The 23,320-nt window shown below is 38.0% G+C and overlaps 1 protein-coding gene across 12 annotated transcripts in view; it reads right to left on the reverse strand.

Moving 5' to 3' along the window:
• LOC306869591 (ankyrin-1-like) overlaps positions 1–23,320 on the reverse strand; it is an 84,181-nt gene that overhangs the window by 34,526 nt on the left and 26,335 nt on the right. For 4 of the 12 annotated variants that reach the window (XM_079416376.1, XM_079416371.1, XM_079416382.1 and 1 more), the window contains exons 23-37: positions 22,729–22,825; positions 22,399–22,477; positions 21,107–21,222; positions 20,765–20,989; positions 20,530–20,684; positions 19,201–19,412; positions 16,276–16,480; positions 15,077–15,173; positions 14,733–14,961; positions 13,881–14,009; positions 12,871–12,990; positions 12,665–12,749; positions 12,446–12,520; positions 11,331–11,462; positions 6,707–6,868 (exon numbers count right to left, since the gene is read on the reverse strand). In XM_079416376.1, the coding sequence (XP_079272502.1) occupies positions 6,707–6,868; positions 11,331–11,462; positions 12,446–12,520; positions 12,665–12,749; positions 12,871–12,990; positions 13,881–14,009; positions 14,733–14,961; positions 15,077–15,173; positions 16,276–16,480; positions 19,201–19,412; positions 20,530–20,684; positions 20,765–20,989; positions 21,107–21,222; positions 22,399–22,477; positions 22,729–22,825 (2,118 nt within the window). The remainder of the gene's footprint in view (positions 1–6,706; positions 6,869–11,330; positions 11,463–12,445; positions 12,521–12,664; positions 12,750–12,870; positions 12,991–13,880; positions 14,010–14,732; positions 14,962–15,076; positions 15,174–16,275; positions 16,481–19,200; positions 19,413–20,529; positions 20,685–20,764; positions 20,990–21,106; positions 21,223–22,398; positions 22,478–22,728; positions 22,826–23,320) is intronic. The other 8 variants (XM_079416380.1, XM_079416379.1, XM_079416373.1 and 5 more) reach the window with 6 other exon arrangements.

A 23,320-nucleotide genomic window follows, 5' to 3' on the forward strand; every position in this document is an offset into this window, starting at 1 on the left:
AAACAGCATAACGGCTAATGCTAACGCTGCGGCACAAGGAAGGAGTGGCTTCACTACGCTGAATAAACAGCTTTTTTTGAGGAAACGGCTCATTTAATGAATCGACAGCCTATCAGCTAATCTTCTAAATGTTTTACACTAAACAATTGTTTCTGATTAAACTATTTTATAGTTTACCACACAAAAAAAGTCGTTGAAGTCAGACTTTTTGTGACAGGTGGGATTCAGCTTACAGTACTTCCCATTCATTCCTATGGTATCTGTAAACGGTGACTGACCCGGAGTTCCATTCGGAAGGGCTCATTCCTATGCCCTAAACCCTTCAAAGGGTTTACCCTCCAGAGTGAGAGCTCTGAAGGGTGTAGGGGACCAAACAACTGTTTCTTGAAGTGCCCTTCTGCGTCAACATCCCGTGCCCACATGGAGGTGCCATCATCATCGAGAGAATCAGCGCAAAAGGATCATGGGGGCCCGAAGTGTCCATCAGTTGTACCCTTCGAAATCCTTCATTCCGAAGGGCCATTTGAAGTGACCAGTTTTGAGCACTTCGGTTTGTAACGACCCTTCAATATGGCGGCCATGATTGTTTTCACTCCAAAATGCCCTTTGGAGGGCGATATATCCTGTTTGGAATGCACCGTCAGTGTCGCTCAACTTTGACTAAAATTCAATAGCATCGAGGCTATAATGTGATTGGTTATCAAGACACGCGTGATCCAAGTTGACCATTACGCTTTCTCCAATAGTAAGTAAAACAGGCTACGTTTACATGCAACCAAATAATCCATTTCCATTTCTTTTGAATAAAGTGTTGTATAAATGTGTGTCCTGTCATTATAAAACTCTCCTTTCACTCGGCAACTGTGAAGTGTAGCAGGACAACCTCCCACCAGTCCTTGTTTTGGATTCTCAGCCACAGGCAAGCCGTTTTGGGTGCGGGGAGGTGCATTTTTACTGCACGATAAATATGAGCAGCACAGCGGTTTAAATGTATATTTATCCAAAAATGAATAAATATTAATTCTGCTGTTAAAAACATATAAAGAAACAGTGTAGGAGAGTGGTTATTATGTGCAAACAGTGAGAAATTCTATATTTGTGCAGTGTGCGCATGTAAAAAAATAATTTCTGATTTGTAGCTTGTGACATATAAACACGCACATCAACCCCATCACTTTATTTAGCATTCATGTAAACACTACATTCAGATTCATCAATCGGAATGAGTTCAGTCCAGTTGAACCAAAAATTGTGCATGTAAACGTAGCCACTGACCCTCTTATTTCCCAATAGTAAGACAATTTCTGGTTTAGCTACAACCCTAATTACACACACCTGATCCAGCTAATCAAAGTCTTTAGTGATAGAAACTTCTAGGCAGGTGTGTTGGAGTTGGTTGGAGCAGGACAGTGGCTCTCCAGGAGCTGACTTCGACATGCATTTTACAACTTTATGCACAAGATGCACTTTGCGTTGTTTTAATTTTTTTTAAGGCTGTTGATTTGATGACCTCTTATGGAAAGAAGCAATTTTTTGGACTCTATCAAATACTGATGACTGATTCATTGGAATTTCTGCCACTTTTTCACCTGTTCAACCTGAGCCTTCTTATTTTTTCTGAGTAATTGATTTAGGCTGGATATTGTGGACTATTCATGGACCACACAAGTTTTCATCAACTGGATTTTAAAGTAAATAAATGATCCTGTGACATTGACTCACTGTGATTGGTATGTGTAAACTCTAATAGGCTGAGCTGATATTTTGGAATTTACTGCTTGTTCTCAGACTTGTTGTTCTTTATCATTGTGATTTAGTACTCATCACTGGATCTCTGCGGCCATGTTGATTTTGTGTCATAGCACACTTCTGCCCATGTTCATTCCTTGAGCATTTATTGTATGCTGGTCTCCCACAAACTAAATTATCACATTAGCAGCTGGTCCATAATGATGAAACAAGGGGTAAAGGCACTATCAGGTTTACAAGGCCCTGTCAGGTTTAGCTAGGGTGACCATGCGTGCCATTTTTCCCAGATGTATCCTGGCCAGGATTTCTATATTGCTTTCGACTCAAAGTACCTCGAGAGCATGGTCACCCTAGTTTAGCACCCCAATTCATTATGGACCATCATCTTCACCTATACTTTACTCTACTCATAACTAAAATCTAAGGGTGACCAAGCCTTTTCTGTGGTAGTCTGGAATTGTCTTCCTTACCAGGTGAGGTAGGTTCCACTAAAATGATGGTTTTCCTTGTGTTGATATTTGTCAATTTGCACAGCATTTTGGGTCAACTTCTGTTGTTTCAAGTGTGCTAAATAATAAAAGGTTGCCTTGACTCTATGTCTTGGCTTAAACGTGAATAAATAATGATAGAGTATCTTGGTTTTTATTAGCACTGTGTGTGGTACATAATGAAAAACACTTCTCATGCCAGTCATAAATATGTCAGCTACAACACCACAGGTAGCAATTCCTGCAGAGCTTCCCATCACAGCAGCACCAAGATGCGTGTTTAGCTTTACAAGTACAGTATTTCTCTAGTCTTCCCTTCATGCTCAGCACAGATGCAGTGCAATGAATTTGAGCTTGAAATACAGTGCAATGTATTTCTCTTCCCTTTGAAAACTACCAGCAGTAGGAGCCACTGAGCAAGCGAGTGAGGTACCACCTCACTTTTCAATACTGCCATCACAGCAGAAATTGCAAAGTCTTGCTATGAAAGGAAGAGATTACAGAAGAAAAACAACAGGTAAGAAAGTGCTCCTAAAACTGGTTGCAGTCACATGTAGAAACAAACCATTGACAAGCAATCGCCCATCCAAGTGGGATCCATGCTCTAGGTTAATGGGATGTTCCACATGACCCAATAGGGCCTTTATTGAACAACTCAAGAGTACAGACGCCACAAGCTCTACATTCCCATCAAAAGCAGACAGTTTGCAGTCAAGCCTAACTAAATGGGCTTCCAATGCATTTACTGTCTTTCAGGGACTTGAACTCCACTTTAGTGCTCACCAATTAGCACTTATCTGAGACAATGAATCTGCCATGCCAGAAAAGACACAGTGTGATCAGGCAGTAAAACTAGTGGGTGTTGTTAAAGATCTCTTCCCTTGACTTTAGAGATGCAGTGAGCCATGGTAATGGCCAGAGCCTCATGGTCATACAGGAGAAAAGGTGGCGGCTTAATCTCAGTCTATCATACAAAGGAAGAGTCCTGGATGTACCAGTGATCCCAGAGGGGATTTTCTGCACAGTTTTCATACACATGCTGAAGTGATAAGAGGAATGACGAGGCTCTACAGCAGTTCTGTCAACCAAGGAAGATACGATTTGTCCCTCCCACATCACCCTGCCAAACTGTTGTATAGGTGGCAATAAGCCACATGTATACTTGTTGGGTCAGAGTGGAATCCTATCCAAAGATTTGTTTACTTGCTACACCACTGAGGGAAAACCAGGAACTCTCCCCACTAGAGGAGCGAGGAAATAGAAGCTGGCTGGGTTCCCTCTGCAGGGCAATAACCAAACAAGGCGCACAAATAGTGCACTCACGAACTGTCACAAGCACAAATGCCCACAGTTTCACAGTGTTTATCCTCAAAATAACATTGCATAGCAAAAGAATCCACAAACTGGCAAAACATGCGGAGAGCTACTGCTCCCTTCAAGGTGGTGAGTCACTCAATAGCTGTCCCAACACAGGCTGCTTGCACATTCACAGTGCAGTGCACAAACGGTCTTGCAGCTCCACCACTAGATGCCACCACAGTGCTGTGCATAAACACTGGTGAGCATGCATCAAGTCTCAGGCTACAGTCAGGTCGCTCTCTCACATGCACAGGGTGTGGACCTGCTCTCTGGAAGCTATCACTTTTACAGGGAATGGAAACTGAGTATGATCGAACAGATTCAGAACCATTGGCCAAAGCCAAACCTGAGGAAGACAATCACCAAGCATCAACTTTTGTACTGGATAGTGGAAGTGGTGGTCTTTCTCGCATATTTCAGAAGAGAAACACATGGACACTCCAACTTTCAGAAGAGGCTCTATCTGGTTTAATGAGCACATTTAACAAGGGAATGAATACTTGGGTTCTGTTTCAGGGGTTGCAATATAGGATGGCTGTGCAGCGGTGTGGTGTCTGCACTGTACAAGGCTTAATGAATGAAGAATAAATCGAGGAAGAAGTGCTCTTTATTTGAATACAATGATGATAACCACATTACTTAGAGGTAAGGGGGTGACTAGACACAAGCATTGTATTGGTCAGTAAAAGGGGCTGGCGTATTGAAACAGGCAATTCACAAAAGGGGCATATAAAGTAATGACACTCCTCACTACAGTAAAGTTCTCTCTACACTCTATTCATATATAAGTGTGAGCCACTTCATCAAAGTAAATGTCCTTGTGCTGAACACTGTGATTTAAAGGTTGATGGTCACAACAAGAAGATTTGTTTAAAACTGAACCATTATATATAATATATCTTAACATACTTTTGAACAAGAACTAAATCCTTTTAATCTGAGATCTGATATCACAAATGGTTCATGACATGAAGAATATAGTTTCCCCTGATCTGTTGAAACTTCCTCCCCAATTAAGAGTTTTAACTGAAACAAAGCTGCAAAACAACTTTTCTACTTTCACAACTTTGTGACATCAAGTGCAAGACTGCTTCCACAGTAACGCATTTTTGCCTATTTTTTTTTTTTTACATCACCTGGGGGTGAAGTATTGTACTAAGGAAAGGGCGGGACAGACACTACTATTTCAAAGGTGCTTAATGCGGGATTTGTGTCCATCTGTGCTGTTTCTTAATTTTTTCCTTGACATCTTTGACCAATGCAACATATCTCATGCCATAAGATGCTGTTTAACAGTTTAACTATTAAGAGTGCATCTTGAGACCCATGACTGCAGTTCAATAGTGTGTTATTTGTTATGTTTTCTTTATTTTTATTTATTTCAGTCTTGGATGGATATATAGCAGTTGTGAGATTGTATGAGATGTGTATGCTTCACATAATTGTGTTTATTTGTGATTATTTACTGCCATATACTTTAATCTACATGATATGGCAGGGGTAGTGATACGTATTTCCTATGCAAAGGGTTGTTACCCTGTCATGACAATGGGGATTTACAGTGAAGTCATGAAGCACAAGAAGCACAATAACAGCATCTTTAAATCAGAAGGACATTGAGAAAGTGGAAAATGGTCATATATTAATAAAATATGATTACGTATGATATATACATTATGCATTATAAGTGAACCTCAAGGAAAAAAATACAATAAGAAGTTGTGTCATTACCCTTCAGGGTGATATGAATGTATATTTTGCACTGGACTTTACCCCCTCAGCATCTGTAGAACTAACATGTTTTACTCTATACTAAGGCTTTCAATCGTAACGAAGTGCATCTCTCTGTACGAGTAAAATATATGCATATGATAATGGTTCCACAAAAACACAGGAAGCATGCTACTGATATCTGGAATTATTTAGGTTACCTTTCTTAATGGTAAAGGAACCAAATTTCATCATATATCAGGTAGCCAATGTGATGAAATTATAACTGACAGGCTATATAACTGGGGTTAAATATAACTTAAGCTGTATTAACAAGATCTGTTGCATGCTGTTGAAAATGTTAAATTGTCAAGTTGTCTAAATTGTCATTGTGAGGTGGGACTACTTTTCTTAATGGGCTTTTGATTACCTAAATTTTTCTGATGGGTGGAGCTTTTTTCCCATGTAAACCTTTTATGGATAGTGAAGTCAGAGACCATCTTCCAGGCGAAATGTATTGAAAACAGCATTCAGTAACGGGTGAAACAAAGGCTCTTGTGTTCCTGATTGTAAGTGATTAAAGGAGATGCAACATTTGCCACCATATGGTCAATGCAAATATCAAATAGTTACTGTCTGTAATAAAACTTGGGAAGTGTTTCTGTGATGTCAGGGTCTTTATATACTTGGTAACAATGTGCATGTGATCCAAGACAACTGATAAGGCTTTGCCAATCCCAGCGAGTTTTCCACTCTTAAGAGAACTTACATGCCTCTTCACAGTATCTTTGTGTGAATATCAAGCAACAGTGGTCTTTACAGTAATTAAAATTGGACAGTGTTGGTAAGTGATTCTTTTACATTGTGGACGTACAAGATTTATATGTAAACATGTTTTCACTCATCTTTACAAAACATGTATACTACAAGCCACAGATACTGCCAGAACTTAAGTTGTATTTTACCCAGTAATATAAATGTAACTGAATGGGTAACTTAGAGTCAGTTAGTAGTGTGACAACCTTCATGGTTTGTCTGATGCTTAATGTTCATTTAGAAATACAAGAACATCTCCTTAATCTCAAAGATTTCCCAATTTCAATGGGAACAGAGGATCTTTGAGGAGTTTTAAAACATTTCCCTGAAAATTAGTCAAAACATTTGGACAGGCTAAATAGAATAGCAATATAACATAGTTCTGGAGGGGTGTCTTCAGTTCTGGTCCTGGTGACAGCAGAATTGGAAGAGGAAATGTTAGGTTCATGGCCAAAATATAGGGGGGGACAAGGGTTTGAGCAGAAAAAACTGCAGCAGATTATCAGGTGGATGAGAGAAAAAGCCAGCTCTTGGAAAAAAGGATTATGTGGGGAAAGTTTCACAAACCAGTGTCTCTCACTTACCATTTGTGATGCCAGGAGATAGATGGTCTCTCTCATGATGCCTAGACCTGGACGCATCTTGTTCCCAGCCCCCCTGCTGACCTGTTGGTGGTCCCTGGCCCTCCAACATGTTCACAATGTCCACTCGGTCAATGCTCTTGAGGGCCACGTACAGGTTGTCCACTACAGTGGTGAGAGACACACAGATGGTGGAGAAATGGAGAAGGGGAAGACAGGGTAGTTGGACAGAAAGGATGAGGACAGAGACACACCACTGACAAAACCAAAGGATTTCAAGACACTATTAGGAAAAACATCCAAATATCAATAATTTCAAAACGACATTGGGGTTAAGTGTACAAATCTTTATTTACTCTTGCTATTTAAAATAAGTAGATAATGTGCAAAAATCTGTCTCAGTCACGTGAACTTTTCTTAACAGCCACCATATTTATCACCATCACGTGGAAAGCAATGGCACAGAATTAAAAAAAATCCCACAAGCTGTATTAAGACATAGTCAAGTCAATGATATATAGGAGGAAGTCTTGGGTGGACTATCATGTGACCAGTGCGCTTTTACTAATTTTCACCTAACAACACTGGGGAGGCCCATACCTGCATAAAGTCGGTCAACAGCCCAATTCTCACTCTTAATTTTCGTTGCCTTCTACTTTCAATGAGAGTTATTAAGCAGATGTTCTCTTTTAGTCAAGTTCTCTTTTCCACAGTTTCAGCAATTTGCAAACTATGTAACCCCTCCATGTTAACCATCCAGAGGTAGGATGTGCACCAGTGTTCAGTGTTTTTGTTTTGGGAAGTTTTATTTTGACAAAAACTTGTGAGGTTTATGGAAAAGGGCCTAATATTTGCCCCAAGAACTTGGGAAGGGAGAGCAAGGGCAAGCTATCGCTGGCTTCACTCCTCTTAATACACTGCAGGGAATGCCAATTGCTCCCATGCATCTTCTTCTTAGGGGGCTGTCTACACCCATAAGGTGCTGCCGAGGTGCTGAAGAATGGTGAGATGGCCCCTTGACCCAAGCCCCCTGTGGTGCTGTGGCACTAGAAGCGTGCAACAGGCAGACTGTTGCCTGGATTCTTCGATGTGCATTTACAAGTGTACCGTGTATGCAGACCCAACACATGGCACGTAGGCCCAAGTGCATGTTTTTTACATGTATGCTAATGTACGTGCACAGTTGTACACCTACCCTTTCAAAGCACACGAACGTAGGTGGTCTATATATGTGCTTTTGAAAGCTTCATCTTTGTCCAGCGTCTGCTCTATTTTTCTCCAGAAGTTATGACCTATCAAAATGTCTTTGTACTCTTTTAAAATAAAATTGCAAACCTCTCATAACCCTCTCACACAAGCACTTGTCAATGTAGGCATCTGTTGTTGTTGCAGTCTCCGCTATTTTGTTGTTCCGTCTCTTTAGTTTTGTTTTCTACTGTGAAACTGCAGCCCGGGCCAGTGTTGCCACCTTGTGGAACAACTGATTAGTGCAAAACCAAGTCAATGCACATGTGTGCATTCTACAAGAATCGGATGGTGTGCGTACAGTACGCACATACTATTCTGGTGATGAAATTTGCATCACACGCACTATATGTGGACCCTTAAGTACACGTAAAAACCAAAGTATACTTTGACCTTTAGGCAACTGGGGCAAAATAAGAGAAAGCTGTTAACACCTGCTACAGAGCAGGTGACAACTGAAAGCCTCATCCTTTTTCCTTTTAGATTTACAGTGGGCCTGCATAGCTGCCACTGCTGAATTAAAAAGCCCATCTGGGGATAGTGAGGTGTCTAGGAACAACAGGGGGCTCTTATCAATGGTCTTAGAGATGTTCAGTCACAGATGTCCTTGAGCTGCCACAATTAATCCCACGGCCTGTGCACTGTGCTGTCTCCATGACAAGATCCATTGTTGTGTGTAATTCCTTCCACTAGTCTCTTAATCAAAGGTTTTTACCAGGTCAGCCTGGAGTTCTGCAACATAGGAAAGTAGGAATTGCATGTTTGCTGGCCATTCAACCTCTAGGTGCTCAACAGCTTAGTGATAGACAGCCTTGGCTGTGAAGAAGAGAAACCTCATTGTGTCTTCCTCAGACTTATTGGCATCCTCTTCAGATGCTTGGACTGGGAAGGAATATGCCATGGTAGAGTCAGCTGTGCATTTCATTTAGCTAAATGGGCCTAGTTCTCTACCGTCGTCATTCTTCTGGGGCAGTTAGGAGACTCAAATCTCAATTATAGTTGCACCACATCCCCACCACAAGCAATAGCAGTCTGAGTACATTGAATGGTTCCCAAACTTGTTTCTGGAGCCCTTCAACACTGCACATTTTGAATGTCTCATTTGTCTGACACACCCATTTCAGGTCTTGGAGTGTCTAGCTGATGACCTCAATCAGGTCTGTTTGAGTAGGGAGAAATACAAAAGGTGCACTGTTGGGGAGGTCCCAGAAACAGTGCTCCAGTCCCAGACAAGAAGTCCACACCTGGTGCAAGTCCTTCCTCTCATATGATTGCCACACACATTTGGGCAAGGCTGTATTGTGTGGCTTGCTTTGTGTGCAGTGGCACTCATTATAATGAGGGATGTATTGTTCTAGCTAGCTGAAGGTACCTACTCGAAAAAAAAATTGTTGCATGTAACTTCCCAATAACCTGTTTGCTAGCTGTGGCCAGAGTAATGGACAAAAATGGAAGTAGTACACAAACATCATAACTTTCTGGTTACTGAATGACCTTGAGTCTTGAAGAGCGAAATTCTGAATGAGAATTGGGCTGCTGGCCAGCTTTATACAGAAATGGGCAATTCTCACTGGCTAAAGGCATGCTTAAAGATCTTCAAGTGCAGTCGTGCAAGGACACAATACCCATAGAGTGTCTGTGTTGAAATTACTTGACTGATAGAGGACTGACAATTATTGTCCTGCTCTGATCTGAGCCACATATCACGAAAGCAGATTGTTCTTCATGGTGACTGTGTAACCAAGCATTTTTGGGGGGATCTCCGACACTCCTACACAAATGATTAATAAAATAATTTTTAGATTGAAAATAGAACATAATGTGTTTCTTGAATATAAATTATTTTCTCATTAGCCCGATTCGGACAATAACTGGTTCTCATGGGGACATAACCAATTTTTAACATTTACAGGGGTTAGTCTGTGATTTTATCTAGAATGCAGGTGTTTTTCTTCCACCACCCGCATAAAAATCCCTGGCCAAATTACCTACTGTCTTTTGACAAACACCAAGGTTCTGTGGTAATTTAATTGCCATCTGAATCCACATCTTTGAGTTTACATGAAGAAACAGTGTAACTTGCACTTTGCTGTAATTTGCATGCATACTTATTACTGAAACAAAAAATACTGAAATGCTAGAAAGTATTTACAAGAACAATATTTCATAAATGCTCCACCACAGTTAGTGGGAGCTGTTAAGAACAAAAAGAAAGAGAAGAAAAGCACATAAACATTTGAAATGGGCCATTATTATGGCAGCAACAGGTATGCAATTTTAAAATATGTATTATATAGGCGTACAATCACATATATAAGGTAAACGTAAAGCTGCTTCATTTATTTTTTATGTAAAAAAGAGTTTGCATTAACTTATTTCTGCTAATGTCCACATTTTGAATTACGTCTATCATTTTGAGAGATGAAAATAGATGTGCTATAGTTGAAATGGTTTTCTTTCTTCCATTTTATATTTTTAAACAGGAGATTTAAATAATCAAATAATAAGTAGGATACTATTAAACATGATTATTATTTATTCTTATTATTCCCAGCACGTGACATTTTATTTACAGTGGAAAATCATGCGACTGACCACGTGAATAAATCACCATCTGAATCCACGAGTTTTATCACTGAGGTGCCATGTAAATTTATTTTTACATACGTCCACATGAGAAACAATTACCATCCGAATAGGGCTATTGACATCAAACCTAATCACTAATGTTTCAGGAAAAACAATCAATCAACGTGACATCCTTATCTAAATGGAGTCAGCAAGTGGGGTGCAGCCATATGGTGACATGAAACCTTTTTTTTGTTAACAACTGTTTATTAAGTTTTATTTTGTGGAACAGTAGTACAAAACAAAAAGCAGTTGTACTAATTTAAAACCCCTCCCAACCCATCCCACCCCTTGGTAGACTCCATAAATAAATAAAATAAATAATAATAATAAAGACATTAATTAATACATGAAACCTTCTTAATTCAACAACAGTTATTTCTACCTCTGATTTGAAAAGGGTTCAGATATGGGGGTTTCGAAAGCGTTGGTAAGATGGGAAGGTAGAGGGGTGGTTAGAGAGAGGAGACTGCATGATAAGGGGAAGGGGCCTGAAGCGCAGCAAGACTGCTAATTTGCATACCTGCAATCTGGGCACTCACTTTCTAAAGTTTTATAAACAGAAACAAAAGTTTAGCTACCTTTGTTGAATCCCACAGCGCTGCACATTAAAAGCATGCTGATACTTATAGCAACAAATATGGCAGCATGTTCATATAGTTACGTCACGTGAGACAGATGAATAAGGTTATATTTGCTCGCAAATAATTTAGATATTCTTAGGATCATTGTGAATGGTCACTATGGCACTCACTTTTGGCTCTCTTCCCCTCTCGAGCGGCCCACAGGTTGAGCAGTGTTGAGCTCTGCTCTAAAAGGGAGTTGGGATTCTCCACACGGATCTTATTTATTTCATCTACATTAAACTGCAGTTCACGTCCCAACTCTGCACAGGAATTAGATATGATACATTATGCCCCGGCATGAATTAATATGTTCCTTCACTATTAAATGACTAATTTTAGACTAAATCATAATTTGCTTAAGTATGAAGGCTACATTTGTGCCACTCAATAAAAGACTATTATAATTGACAAATCACTAATCAATCAAATATGAATTGTATAAATTGGTTAATACACAGATACATAAAGCAAAAAATAAATGATTCAACAATCAAACTATGAATCAGTAATCAGTGTCAAAGTAAAAACAAGTGGACAAAGCGAACATTTTGAAAGAACTTCCTTTTTTCCTCATAAATTTATGCTGTATAGTGCTGTATTTATGCTCCACTTTTCTTGAAGAATATGTAAGTTTAAATATGTTCAAATTTACATATGTAAATTAAGCGTAGGCAGGAGTGGGTGTATTGACAACAACTGCAGGCAATGAAATGGAAAAATGTGCATTTATGATATAGAATTATATGACATGACTTGACGTGCCTCCTTCATTGCCACATTTTGTACAAATAATATATTTAGTTAATTCAGTTCATTTTAAACAGAATGTTAAATCTTTTTTTAAATGTTAATTTATGTAACTACTCTTTATCTCCAATAATTTTCCAATAGATTTACTAATTTAATCAATTGATTATTGATTTGTCAATTAATTCATCAATTGATTATTACGTTGCATGAATGGACCCCCATGAAGTCCCTAGCATGAAAAAAGTTTAGCTTGTGCAAAATGATCTTTTATACAGCCAAAAAAATAAGCCAGTGGCAGTCAGTATTTAATCTCATCTGCACATGCTAGACAATGTGAAATGTTCTTGAGCTTTGGTAAATTTGGACATTAAAGTAAATGACTTGTCAAAACGTTGTATTCTATAAATAGCATTACAATAGCCTTGACAAGACATGACCACTTAAGCATTATGCTTGTTAAGCAAAAGAAGTGCATTCAAACCCTCACACTCACCAGCCCAGCTCAGGCCTAGCTGTTCAGCTATTAAAGCCATCTTTAACTCCGTCCTTTCCATGGCGCTCAGTGATGCTGCAGAAACCAGACCATCATTGGCTCAAGAGTTCAGCAATCTGATGCTGCAGCTCACATCTTATTCAAAGCAGGGTCAGGCAAAGGTTGTATGAGATTTGGGGGCTTAACATGCAGGAGATGTCGGTGTGGGAGCAATCTTACCCATGGCTGGTTCATTTAGGGCACTGTATCTTTCTCTCAGAGCCAAAGGAGTCAGAGTTCTCCTTCGCTCATCACTTCCTATAATCTGTTATAAAGAAATGAACACTATTAGAGAACAGCTGTATATTTAATCTATATATGTGAGCATCTGTTTGTGTAGGAACTGTAAACGTGAGAACAGTGATTATCAATATTTGCCATGTTACCTTAATGCATGGCGGCATCGTAACGTTGAGGTTGCACAATACATGTTGACTATCTTCGTATTTGGTTGATTTGCGCAAGAAAGACAAGAAACCTGAAGGATCTTTACTGCTGTCCCTCACCTGGGGAAAGGAGAAAGAGGTGGATATACCAACAACATGTGATGATACAGTTAACTATTTGTAACTATTCATCATGTAGTGCCTTCTTTCTGGAGGCACTACATGATGTGACACTTTTAAAGGGCATGTATTCTTTTTTTCAATAGAACACAAAAGAAGAATGTCTTGGAGAATGTCCAATTTTTTTTGTGGATCCTCTGCAGTGAATGGGTGCCATCAGAATGAAAGTTATCACAACAATCCACAAGCAATCTACATGACTCCAGTCCATCAATATCTTGATGAAGTGAAAAGCTGTGTGTTTGTAAGAAACAAATCCATCGAGACATTTCTAACTTCAAACCATTCCTTCCAGCTAAAATATGAGTTCTCTATCCATAATATTGCTTTCTCCAGCCCTCTCATTACATAGAAATATGCACAGGTCAAGCACTGTTTACAAGAGAAAACAGTCTGAAATAGATATAAACAAATATGTTGGTGGATTTTGATGTGAAAGGACCACAGGAGATGGACTTTTTTTCACTGGAGGAAGCGTTATTATGGATTATGGACTCATATTTGAGCTGGAAGGAATGGTTTAAAGTTAAAACGTCTTGATGTTTCTAACAAACACGCAGCTTTTCATCTTTTTACAGGACATTAAATTATGGACTGGAGTCGTGGATTACTTGTGGATTATTGTGATGTTTTTATCAGCTGTTTGGGCTCTCATTCTGACGGCACCCATTCACTGTAGAGGATTCATTGGTGAACAAGTAGTATAATGCTACATTTCTCCAAATCTAACAAAGAAATAAACTGAGCTACATTCTAGTTCTCAATGGGTGAAAGAAACTATTTTGTAGAAAATAAGGTAAATGTATTGAAACTGGCTGTGATGACTTTACCTTGACAGACACAGGCAGTCTGTTGTCTTTGAAGGCTTGGAAGCTGAAACAGCGGGGCTGCTGTGCTGCCTTCCTTATGGGAACCAAGTTTCCTGAACACTCCAAATACAACGGCATTCCCTCCATAACCTACAGAACATACGGCAACCAGCAGATGCATGAAGTCAACATGAAACATCAACAACACCTTTGCTTCTGTAATTTCACATATTTAAGTGTATTCAAAGAGTTTAAAAAACCTGTTCATTTGAATGTAATTGGATTGTGAAAGGATTGTGTTTTATTCCAGAAGATAGCCAGACCTCAAATGCAAGTTTGTGTTAGATTATGGAGAGTTATTTGTTTTATGAAAGACTACCATCTGGCTATTGGTTAATATTATTTTGGTAACACTTTAGATTAGGGAACACATATTCACAATTAACAAAGGGTTTTCCCTCAATAAATTCCTAATCTGCTTCTTATTAATAGTTAGTAAGGTAGTTAAATTTAGGAATTGGATCAGGTTAAAGGATCTAGAATATGGTCATGCACTGCAAAAAATGCTTTTCTTACTTAGATTTTTTGTCTTGTTTCCAGCTGAAATATCTAAAAATTCTTAAATCAAGAAGGATTTTCTAGACAAGTAAAAATTAATGTCTTGTTTTCAGATAAAACAAGTCAAAATTAAGTGAGTTTTTGCTTGAAACAAGATTATTTTTCTGTTCTTTCAGATTGTGTTTTAGGTATAAATGTAAATGTTAATTTAATGTAGAAAAAAGGCCAGTTGCTGTAAACACATGGACGATGACACAATAGATGCATTAATATGTATTGTCTACATGACGTATGTAATACACTATATCATACGACCTCGATGTCTCTACTGCGAGCCACTTCAGTAAAGTTTTCATGCTGCTCCAGGGTTTTGTCCATTTTGTCATCAGTCATGCAATAACAGCGGAGTCGACCCTCTCGTGCTTCATTCATTTTTGCAAAAACGACAAACTTGGCCATATACGGCACGGCTGACAGCTCACGGTACAGGAGGTTGGCAAAAGACACGGCCTCTGCAGTCCGAGGACAGTCTGCCAGCCAGAAACTGTGGGAGAGATTTTTAATACAAGAAATATTTTGAATAATAACATATTGCTGTGAAGACGACACACATTGAAAACTTCTGAAATAACATGTGATGTACAGGTTATGATACTTACCGGGCAGATACATTGGTGGTGAAACTGGCGCAGTCATTGGAATATATAAGTTTGGTGGTGCCAGTTATATCTTCCCACTGGGCTGGAGCTGTGCCGCCTATGAAATGTAGAGAAAGTATATATGCAACAGACGTATTGAGGTGCTTAAAAAAGAGCCTTGCTCAGGAGCCGTATTTGATCATTCTGGGCAAAGTGGTTTTAAAATGATGATAATTTTTTTTAACCTCTAACCAGATCACAATTTTTATTTTTATTTTTCTCAACATTTTCTAAAGAAGTCTCTATTTTTCTTAATCTCGAAAAACAAATATTTTAAAGCACCACAGCCTCATTATTTGATAGTCAAACTGTAAATAGCTTCCTTAGTTGTATGTGCACATTATACTGGGATAAGAAGTATATTAACATTAAAGCAATGCACTTCATCAATCTGAAATAGTTTCTAGTTTCTATATAATTTGCAATTATTACTTTTTTTTTTTCTAAAAAAAAAAACAAAACAAAAAAAAAAAACACAAATGATAGAAACTTATTTTCCCAATCAGTATTTTTGTCTTGTTCTCTCGTCAAAATATTTAAATATCCTTAAAAAATGTATTATCATTATTATTCATATAGCATTATAGTATTTCAAATCAAATCACTTTTATTGTCACATCACCACAGCACGTGTGCCTTCGTGAGTGAAATTCTTGAGAGTGAAATTCTTCTATTTATTACTATATATAGCATTGTTGTATTTATTCATGTCAAATTAGTTGTGTTTTTATATTTTTTTTAGATTTCATTTGAATTGAAGTGTTAGTATTCGTCATTTTTATGCATTCTTTTTTAAAATATGTATATTTAGATGTATTTGTGTTTTTGTTTGAGTAATTTTAGCACTTGTACCTGAAAATGTTATTGTTTGTTTGAAAATGTTATTGTTTGTTGTTTTTTTTCATCTAGTATTTATATTTTCTCTTATATATCTCTTCCATGAACAAAAACAATTTTTGAAGAGAATAACACTGACTTACAATTGCATAAATCAGAAAAAAAAGAAAGAACGATTTTCTATTTTCTAATAGGACAAGAAAAATAAACTTTAAGCAGTATTTCTTTACGTAAATGTATTTTAAGGATGATTAGATATTTTCACAAGAAAATAATTATCAAGATTTTTTTCCCCATTGTAAAAATGTTTGGCTGATTTTTACCGATGACACTGCAGAGCAGGCGGAGGCTGGTGGTGTCGCCCTCGCCAGTGTCCCGTGGACTTTCCTTCCAGGAGGGAGGCAGTGGAATCCTCAGGCCGATGGGACGGTGAAACTTGCGCCGACGAGGCTCTACTGTCACCACAGGGCTGAACGTGGCTTGGTTCCCCAGAAGCTTAGCCACCAGTTCATCAGGGACTGGCTGTGCCTGAGTGCCGAGGATGGAGGGGGAGAAGAGACCATAACAGTGGTAGAGCACAAAATAAAAGATAGGGGTGGGGAAGAGCAAAGGTGAAAGAGAAGAACATGGAATGAAAGTCAGAAGAAATAGGTTTGGTAGTGTGAGCAATGGTATATTGACATATGAATGCATGAGAGATAGATTCAGTTCGGAAATGTGTGCCACACATATTTTCATGAGAGAAATCAGGGAAAAGAACAGACAGAAAAGATCTCAATATATTTCTGTTTTCTTATTATTGCAATTATTGCACAATGCGATTCAAGACACCAAATTTAGCTTGTCAATCAGTCTTATTTATTAACTGGAAAAAGAGTTACAAACATTATTGAACCAATGCTGGAGCAAAATTAATTCACTTGCAGTACAAGACACAAACACAACAAGTTGACCCTGTATTGTTGAAAAGCTTTCGAAGATCTTTGAGTGTGCAGTTCATAATAACTGTGTCGTTTATTTATGCTCACCCTCAGGCCTTCCAAGATATAGGTGACTTTTTTCTTCAGTGGAAAACTACAGAAGATTTTTGGATGAAACCGTGGCCCTTGGGATTCATAAAATGTAATTTAGTGGCTGCCATCAATAAAAGCATATACAGGCAACACAAAATTAATACCCATGGCTCCTGATGATAAATTTAGGTCTTATGATGTGAAATGACCGGTCTGTGTAAGAAACTGAACATTATTTACAACATTATTACCTGCAATCCAGAGCCTCAGGCACGCGCTCTGGAGTGATGCCTGGTTGTACCAGTTCATCAAAATCTGACTGAACAGTCTGATAAATAAACTCACTTTTGGACACCTCAAATTCACTCCGACTCGAAATGAGCTGAAATACTGGTGAATATAATCCTCTGAAGAATGAACCCATTTAGCGCTCCACTTCCTCCAACAGTTACTGAACTGTGAAAACAGTTCGACTCAGACCGAAGACCAATAAGCCTCTGACATACACATGCGTGAACCAAGCACTTCAGTTAAAGGGCTTTTAAAGGGCTCTTTATGTAAAATGAGGGTTCGCTGAAACCAGTTTGCTGAAAAGTATCGTATTTCCCCATTTGCCTGAGGCTATGGATTACAGGTAATAATGTTGTAAATAATGTTCAGTTTCTTACAAAAACCAATCGTTTCGCTTAATAGGACCTCAATGTATTGTTAGAAGCCACAGGTATTTATTTTGTGTTCTCTGATATGCTCATTATTTTTATTCTCAAATATGGGTAGCCTCAGACTTGCATTTATTGAATCTTATTTACTGTTCGGCTCAAGACAAAAAGTCACCTACATCTTGAATGGCCTGAAGGAGGGTAAATAACAGCCAATTTAAATTTTTAGGTTAACTATTCCTTTAAGCATATATTTATTGTACACTGTTGGATCAGGAGAGGAGGTATTGAGCAACATTAGACAGAAAGTCTTTCTCACAGAGCTTGGTATATATAGTGTTTCATGGTCCAACATTTTAAGTTCTGTTAAGAATCAGTGGTCAGTGCCAGTCAGTGTCATTGAACCGACCTGAGAAATCTTCCACAAATATGAGAAACATCTCTGAAAACTGAAAAATACGTCTGTATGTTATTGCGGCAAAATATATGAACTATTAAGGTCAATTTAATTTTATGCCACCTCACAATAACTGACCTCCTGACATCCAGTGTTTTAAACAACAAATTATAAATGAACTGTTTATAATTCAACACAATGGGAACTGATCAAGTTTGTCAATACATTTAGAGTTTTCAATTATTAGGTCAATTCTCAAAAAGAAAAAACAACAAAAATGAAGTAAAACCGAAGAATAATAAAGTAACAAATGACACAGATGATTAAACAAATTATGGGTTAAAAACAAGAAAAAAAAAAAAAATCAGCTTTGGCATGAGCTGGTTGTTACACTTGCAGGGCAAAGAAAACAGAAATAAACACATGCATGAGTCCTGCATGATCATTTCAATCTAAGTTCTAGGTTTTGACATTTAAAATATAAAATTGCATTTAAATTTAAAAAAATCTCTTTGTGTAGCTAATAAAGTTTTTTAAAAACCTAATAAAAATGTCAAAAGGTAGTACAGTAACTCATTTTATCTTATGAAAGTTTGCTTTTATAAGGTGCTTCAGATATTTGTAGTAGTACAGAAAATGTTCATCATTCAATTAAAACTCTCAAATTCAATGAGCCTCAACTTCCATGTCTTTTATCCTCCTCAACTTTCAATTCCCTCAGTCAAAACCTGCAAAACGTTCAGCCATTCTCAACTTTCGCTGTTTTTATGCACTACCATTTACTGCACTGTAAATGTGTCTATATATGTTCATCTGTAGAAATAACCTATGTTCATTTAAGCAGGAAGTAGACAGATAGCACACCATCACATACTATACCATATTTCATCATTCATTTTTGCCATCATCAAACTCAATCATAGAGATGTAAACAACTTACAAACTTGCATTCATTCACATTCCAAAGAAACAAGGTTAAGTTAGCTGAGCCCATAATTCATTTTGAGAGATGAAAGATGAGATGTTTTGTCATGTTCGGTGTCTCATGACCAGACAGGAAAAAACAAAACAAACAAACAAAAAAAACTAAAAGCTGTCAGATACATTATGATAATATGCAGGAGATAAGCTTCCTCTATTTTCCATCACATCTTCCTCCTCAACATCCTCCCATCTCACCTGCAGTCCGAGACGGACACGCTTGGTGACCGCTGTCTCAGGAAAACTGGCCTGGACCATGGGCACCAGCTTACTAGTGAGAAAACCCCCTTCTGGGCCAATCAGATCGTTCTCCTGCTGGATACGGGACACCACGGCAAAGTAGAGCGGGAAGTCGGTCGAGATGATGCGCCTGATTCTTTTCTTCCCAAGTTCCTCCTGACTCTCAAGGTCTTAAGTGTGCAGTTAATAGAGAAAAGACAATAAAAAGAACAACATTTGCAAATGAATGAGAAAATTATCACAGTTCACTGAAACACTGTACATTTATGCAGTCATTATAAAGCCTGTAAAAGAATAGTTGACAAAAAAAATTCTAATTTGCTGTAAATGTACTCACTCTCAGGCCATCCAAGATATAGTTTGTTTCTTCATGAGAACAGATTTGGAGAAATGTAGCATTACATCACTTGCTCACCAATGGATCCTCTGCAGTGAATGGGTGCCGTCAGAATGAGAGACCAAACAGCTGATAAAAACATCACAATAATCCACGAGTAATCCACACCGCTCCAGTCCATAAATTATTATCTCGTGAAGCAAAAAGCTGCATGTTTGTAAGAAACAAATCCATCATTAAGATTTTAAATTCAAACCCTTGCTTCTGCCCAAAATACAAATTCATAATCCATAATAATGCTTTCTCCAGTGAAAACGTCCATTTCCTGTTGTCCTCTAACAGCAAAATCTATACAGACATATTTGTTTAGAACTGTTTTGACTTGTAAACTGAGCTGGATCTGTGCATATTTCTCTCCTGATTCAGATGAGATGACTTTTTCTCTAGAGGAAGCAATAATATGGATAGAGTATTCTTTTTTTCTTTTTTTTGCCAGAAATAATGGTCTGAAGTTAAAAATGTCTTAATGGATTTGTTTCTTACAAATAAGCAGCTTTTCACTTCACAAGATGTTCATTTATGGACAGGAGTGGTGTGGATTACTTGTGGATTATTGTGATGTTTTATCAGCTGTTTAGACTCTTATTTTGACGGCACCCATTCACTGCAGAGGATCCATTGATGAGCAAGTGATGTAATGCTAAATTTCTCCAAATCTGTTCTCATGAGGAAACAAACTCATGTACATTTCGGATGGCCTGAGGGTGAGTACATTTTCTGCACATTTTCATTGTTGGGTTAACTATTGCCATAAGAACATGCTTGAGAGATCAAAATAAAACAAAATCTGCAACTACTTAACAACAAATGTAACTGTATACAAGGTAAACTGTCAATACAGTATAACCAAATTTATATCACTTCAAAATACAGCAAGAATTAGTACACACCTTCATCCATGCCATTGAGGATGGTCTCCAGGACCTCGTCACCATAACGATTACGATGCTCCTTCCATACTGATCCATTCTCACTCCTCAAGACCACAAGTTCACGATCTCCCCGACCAAGTGCAGCGAAATGGGGAATCTCCACAATCACAGGCCTTCAGAAACAATGTGAGTTATCAGTCTGCAGTCTCAGTTTAAAAAAATCTTGTTTAATTAGCAAAACTGGTTTCCTCACCCTAAGAACTGCATGCTAGCTGGACCAAGAGAGATGATACGGCTGGCGAGACCCTCACCCTCCACCAGAGGAGGTGGTGTGGCAAGTTTCTGCGGCTTCACCAGGCGGCAGGTGATGCGTGTTGGAGCGGCACAGGTACGAGGAGGAATGATAACACGCAGGCCGTTATGCCTGCTGCCTCTCATTGAGCCGCCACGAGCATCCACCATGAAGCTCACCAGGAACCTGCAGAAGCATAAGGACAAAGACCATGCACAATGAATTAATTCATGATATTTCAATTTCAAGTATTTGATTCCTCAAAAATGTGCACAATATTTGAGGCAGAGGCAGGAAACTAACCCGGTGTGGATGGGGCTTGCTACTGGACTGACATTGTCTGACGTCTCTGTGGCTGGACTGCTGGGTATCAGCGAATCCTCATCATAGTCCTTGGGCAAAGGAAGTGGGGTGTGCTGCTGTACATGTGTAGATGTGTAAAAATGTAAAAATTATTAAAAACAATAATAAAAATTAGACAATACTAAAAAATAAATGTAAAATCTGCATTTGGCTAATAGCTCTTAAAAAGTGTTTTGGTGGTAACATGGTACAATAATGCTTTCAGATAGCAATGTCATTGTACAAACTACACTGCTATGGTAAAAGTAAAAGTAAAAAAAAAAATATATAGGTATAGGCATGTTATTATATATGACCCTGGACCACAAAACCAGTCTTAAGTGTAAAATTTTCTAAATTGAGATTTATACATCATCTGAATAAATACGCTTTCCATTGATTAATGGTTTGTTAGGATCGGACAATATTTGGCCGACATACAACTATTTGAAAATCTGGAATCTGAGGGTGCAAAAAAATCTAAATATTGAGAATCGCCTTTAAAGTTGTCTAAATTAATTTCTTAGCAATGCATATTACTAATAAAAAATGAAGTTGATATATTTATGGTAAGAAATTTACAAAATATCTTGGAACATGATCTTTACTTTTTTTCTTTTATGGCAAAAATCATTAGGATATAATGTATGCTACAAATATACCCCAGCGACTTAAGACTGGTTTTGTGGTCCAGGGTTACATATGCTAATCCAAGGTACTTCAAAGAATGTTATGATATGGAGTCGCTTCTGCTCACCAAGGCTGCATTTATTTGATCAAACAGACAGTAAATACAGTAATACTGTGAGACATTACAGTTTAAAATAAATGTTTTCTACTGTAATACATATTAAAATGTAATTTATTCCTGTGATTAAAGCCGAATTTTCTGCATTGCTGCTCCAGTCTTCAGTGTCGCACGATCCTTGAGAAATCATTCTAATATGCTGATTTGCTGCTAAAAAAACATTTGTGTTGAAAATTTGCTGCTTCATATTTTTGTGGAAACCCTGATGCATTTTTCAGGATTCTTTGATGAATAGAAAGTTCAAAAAAACAACATTTATTTGAAATAGAAATCTTCTATTTAAAATCTATTTAATGTGTCCTTGCTGAATAAAAGTCTATATATATATATATACAAAAAAAAACTTGGTGACACCAAACTTTTGACATTTTTAAATGCAAGTATAGGAGTCAAAGACACTTGTAAAATGAAACATATGAAACTACCAAGCACTTGTTTCATTCACCTGCTCCATTTCATGTTCTTTCAGCCTGACTGTTTCAGGAGACACACAAGGGATCCTTGGAATAGCTGGAGAATTATTCCTAAGAAACACAAGTTAGAAATAAGTCTGACACAAAGGAATATGTAAATGAAAGTTCCCCGGTCCTATCATAATTCATCTCGGTGGCCTTTCCTCAGTTTGGGCTCAGATCTTTTCTATTCAGTCTAGTTTGAAACATTCTAGTTAATTTCTTCCAGCAACATTATGAATTTAGATCCCCTCTACTTTATGTGTCTCTTCTTGTTAAATCTAAATCATCTTCAACATCATCACTGCAACTCTCCCTCGTACTCTAGAACATTCTTGGGGGAAAGGAAATCCTCATCATGGTCCTTTAAGTCCTCCATCTTCAAATACCTGGCACCTTCGTTTCCCAGCAGCTCCTCGCCTGCCGCAATGAGGGGATGAGAAAAGAAAAGAAAAGAGAAAAAAGAAGATTTAGTGAAAAACATGCCTTCAACTGGAAATGAACACTGACAGGACAATATGGAGAGGATATAAATGGATTGAGAGCTGTTGAGTGAGTGTAATATGTTATGACAATGACAAAGAAGTACCATGGTACTAACAACGTTCTTTTTAAGTACCTGAGTACTATGTAATCACCATGGTATTCATTCAGCACCATGGTATAGCAAAGGACAATGGTATAACCAACACTGTACCATGGTACTGCCACAGTACTTTTTTTAAAGGGAAAGTAATGCAGTAATGTAATCAGATCAGAACTTTCAGTAATCACCGTCACAATTACTTTGTCATTACATTGCATTTACAATTTTAATGAACAATGATTGGGCAGTTGTGGCCTAAATGATAGAGGGTTGGACTTGTAACCTGAAGGTCGTGGGTTTGAGTCTCAGGTCTGGCAGGGATTGTAGGT

The sequence above is a fragment of the Barbus barbus genome (assembly GCF_936440315.1).
Source record: "Barbus barbus genome assembly, chromosome: 5".
In the NCBI taxonomy this organism is placed as follows: Eukaryota; Metazoa; Chordata; class Actinopteri; order Cypriniformes; family Cyprinidae; genus Barbus; species Barbus barbus.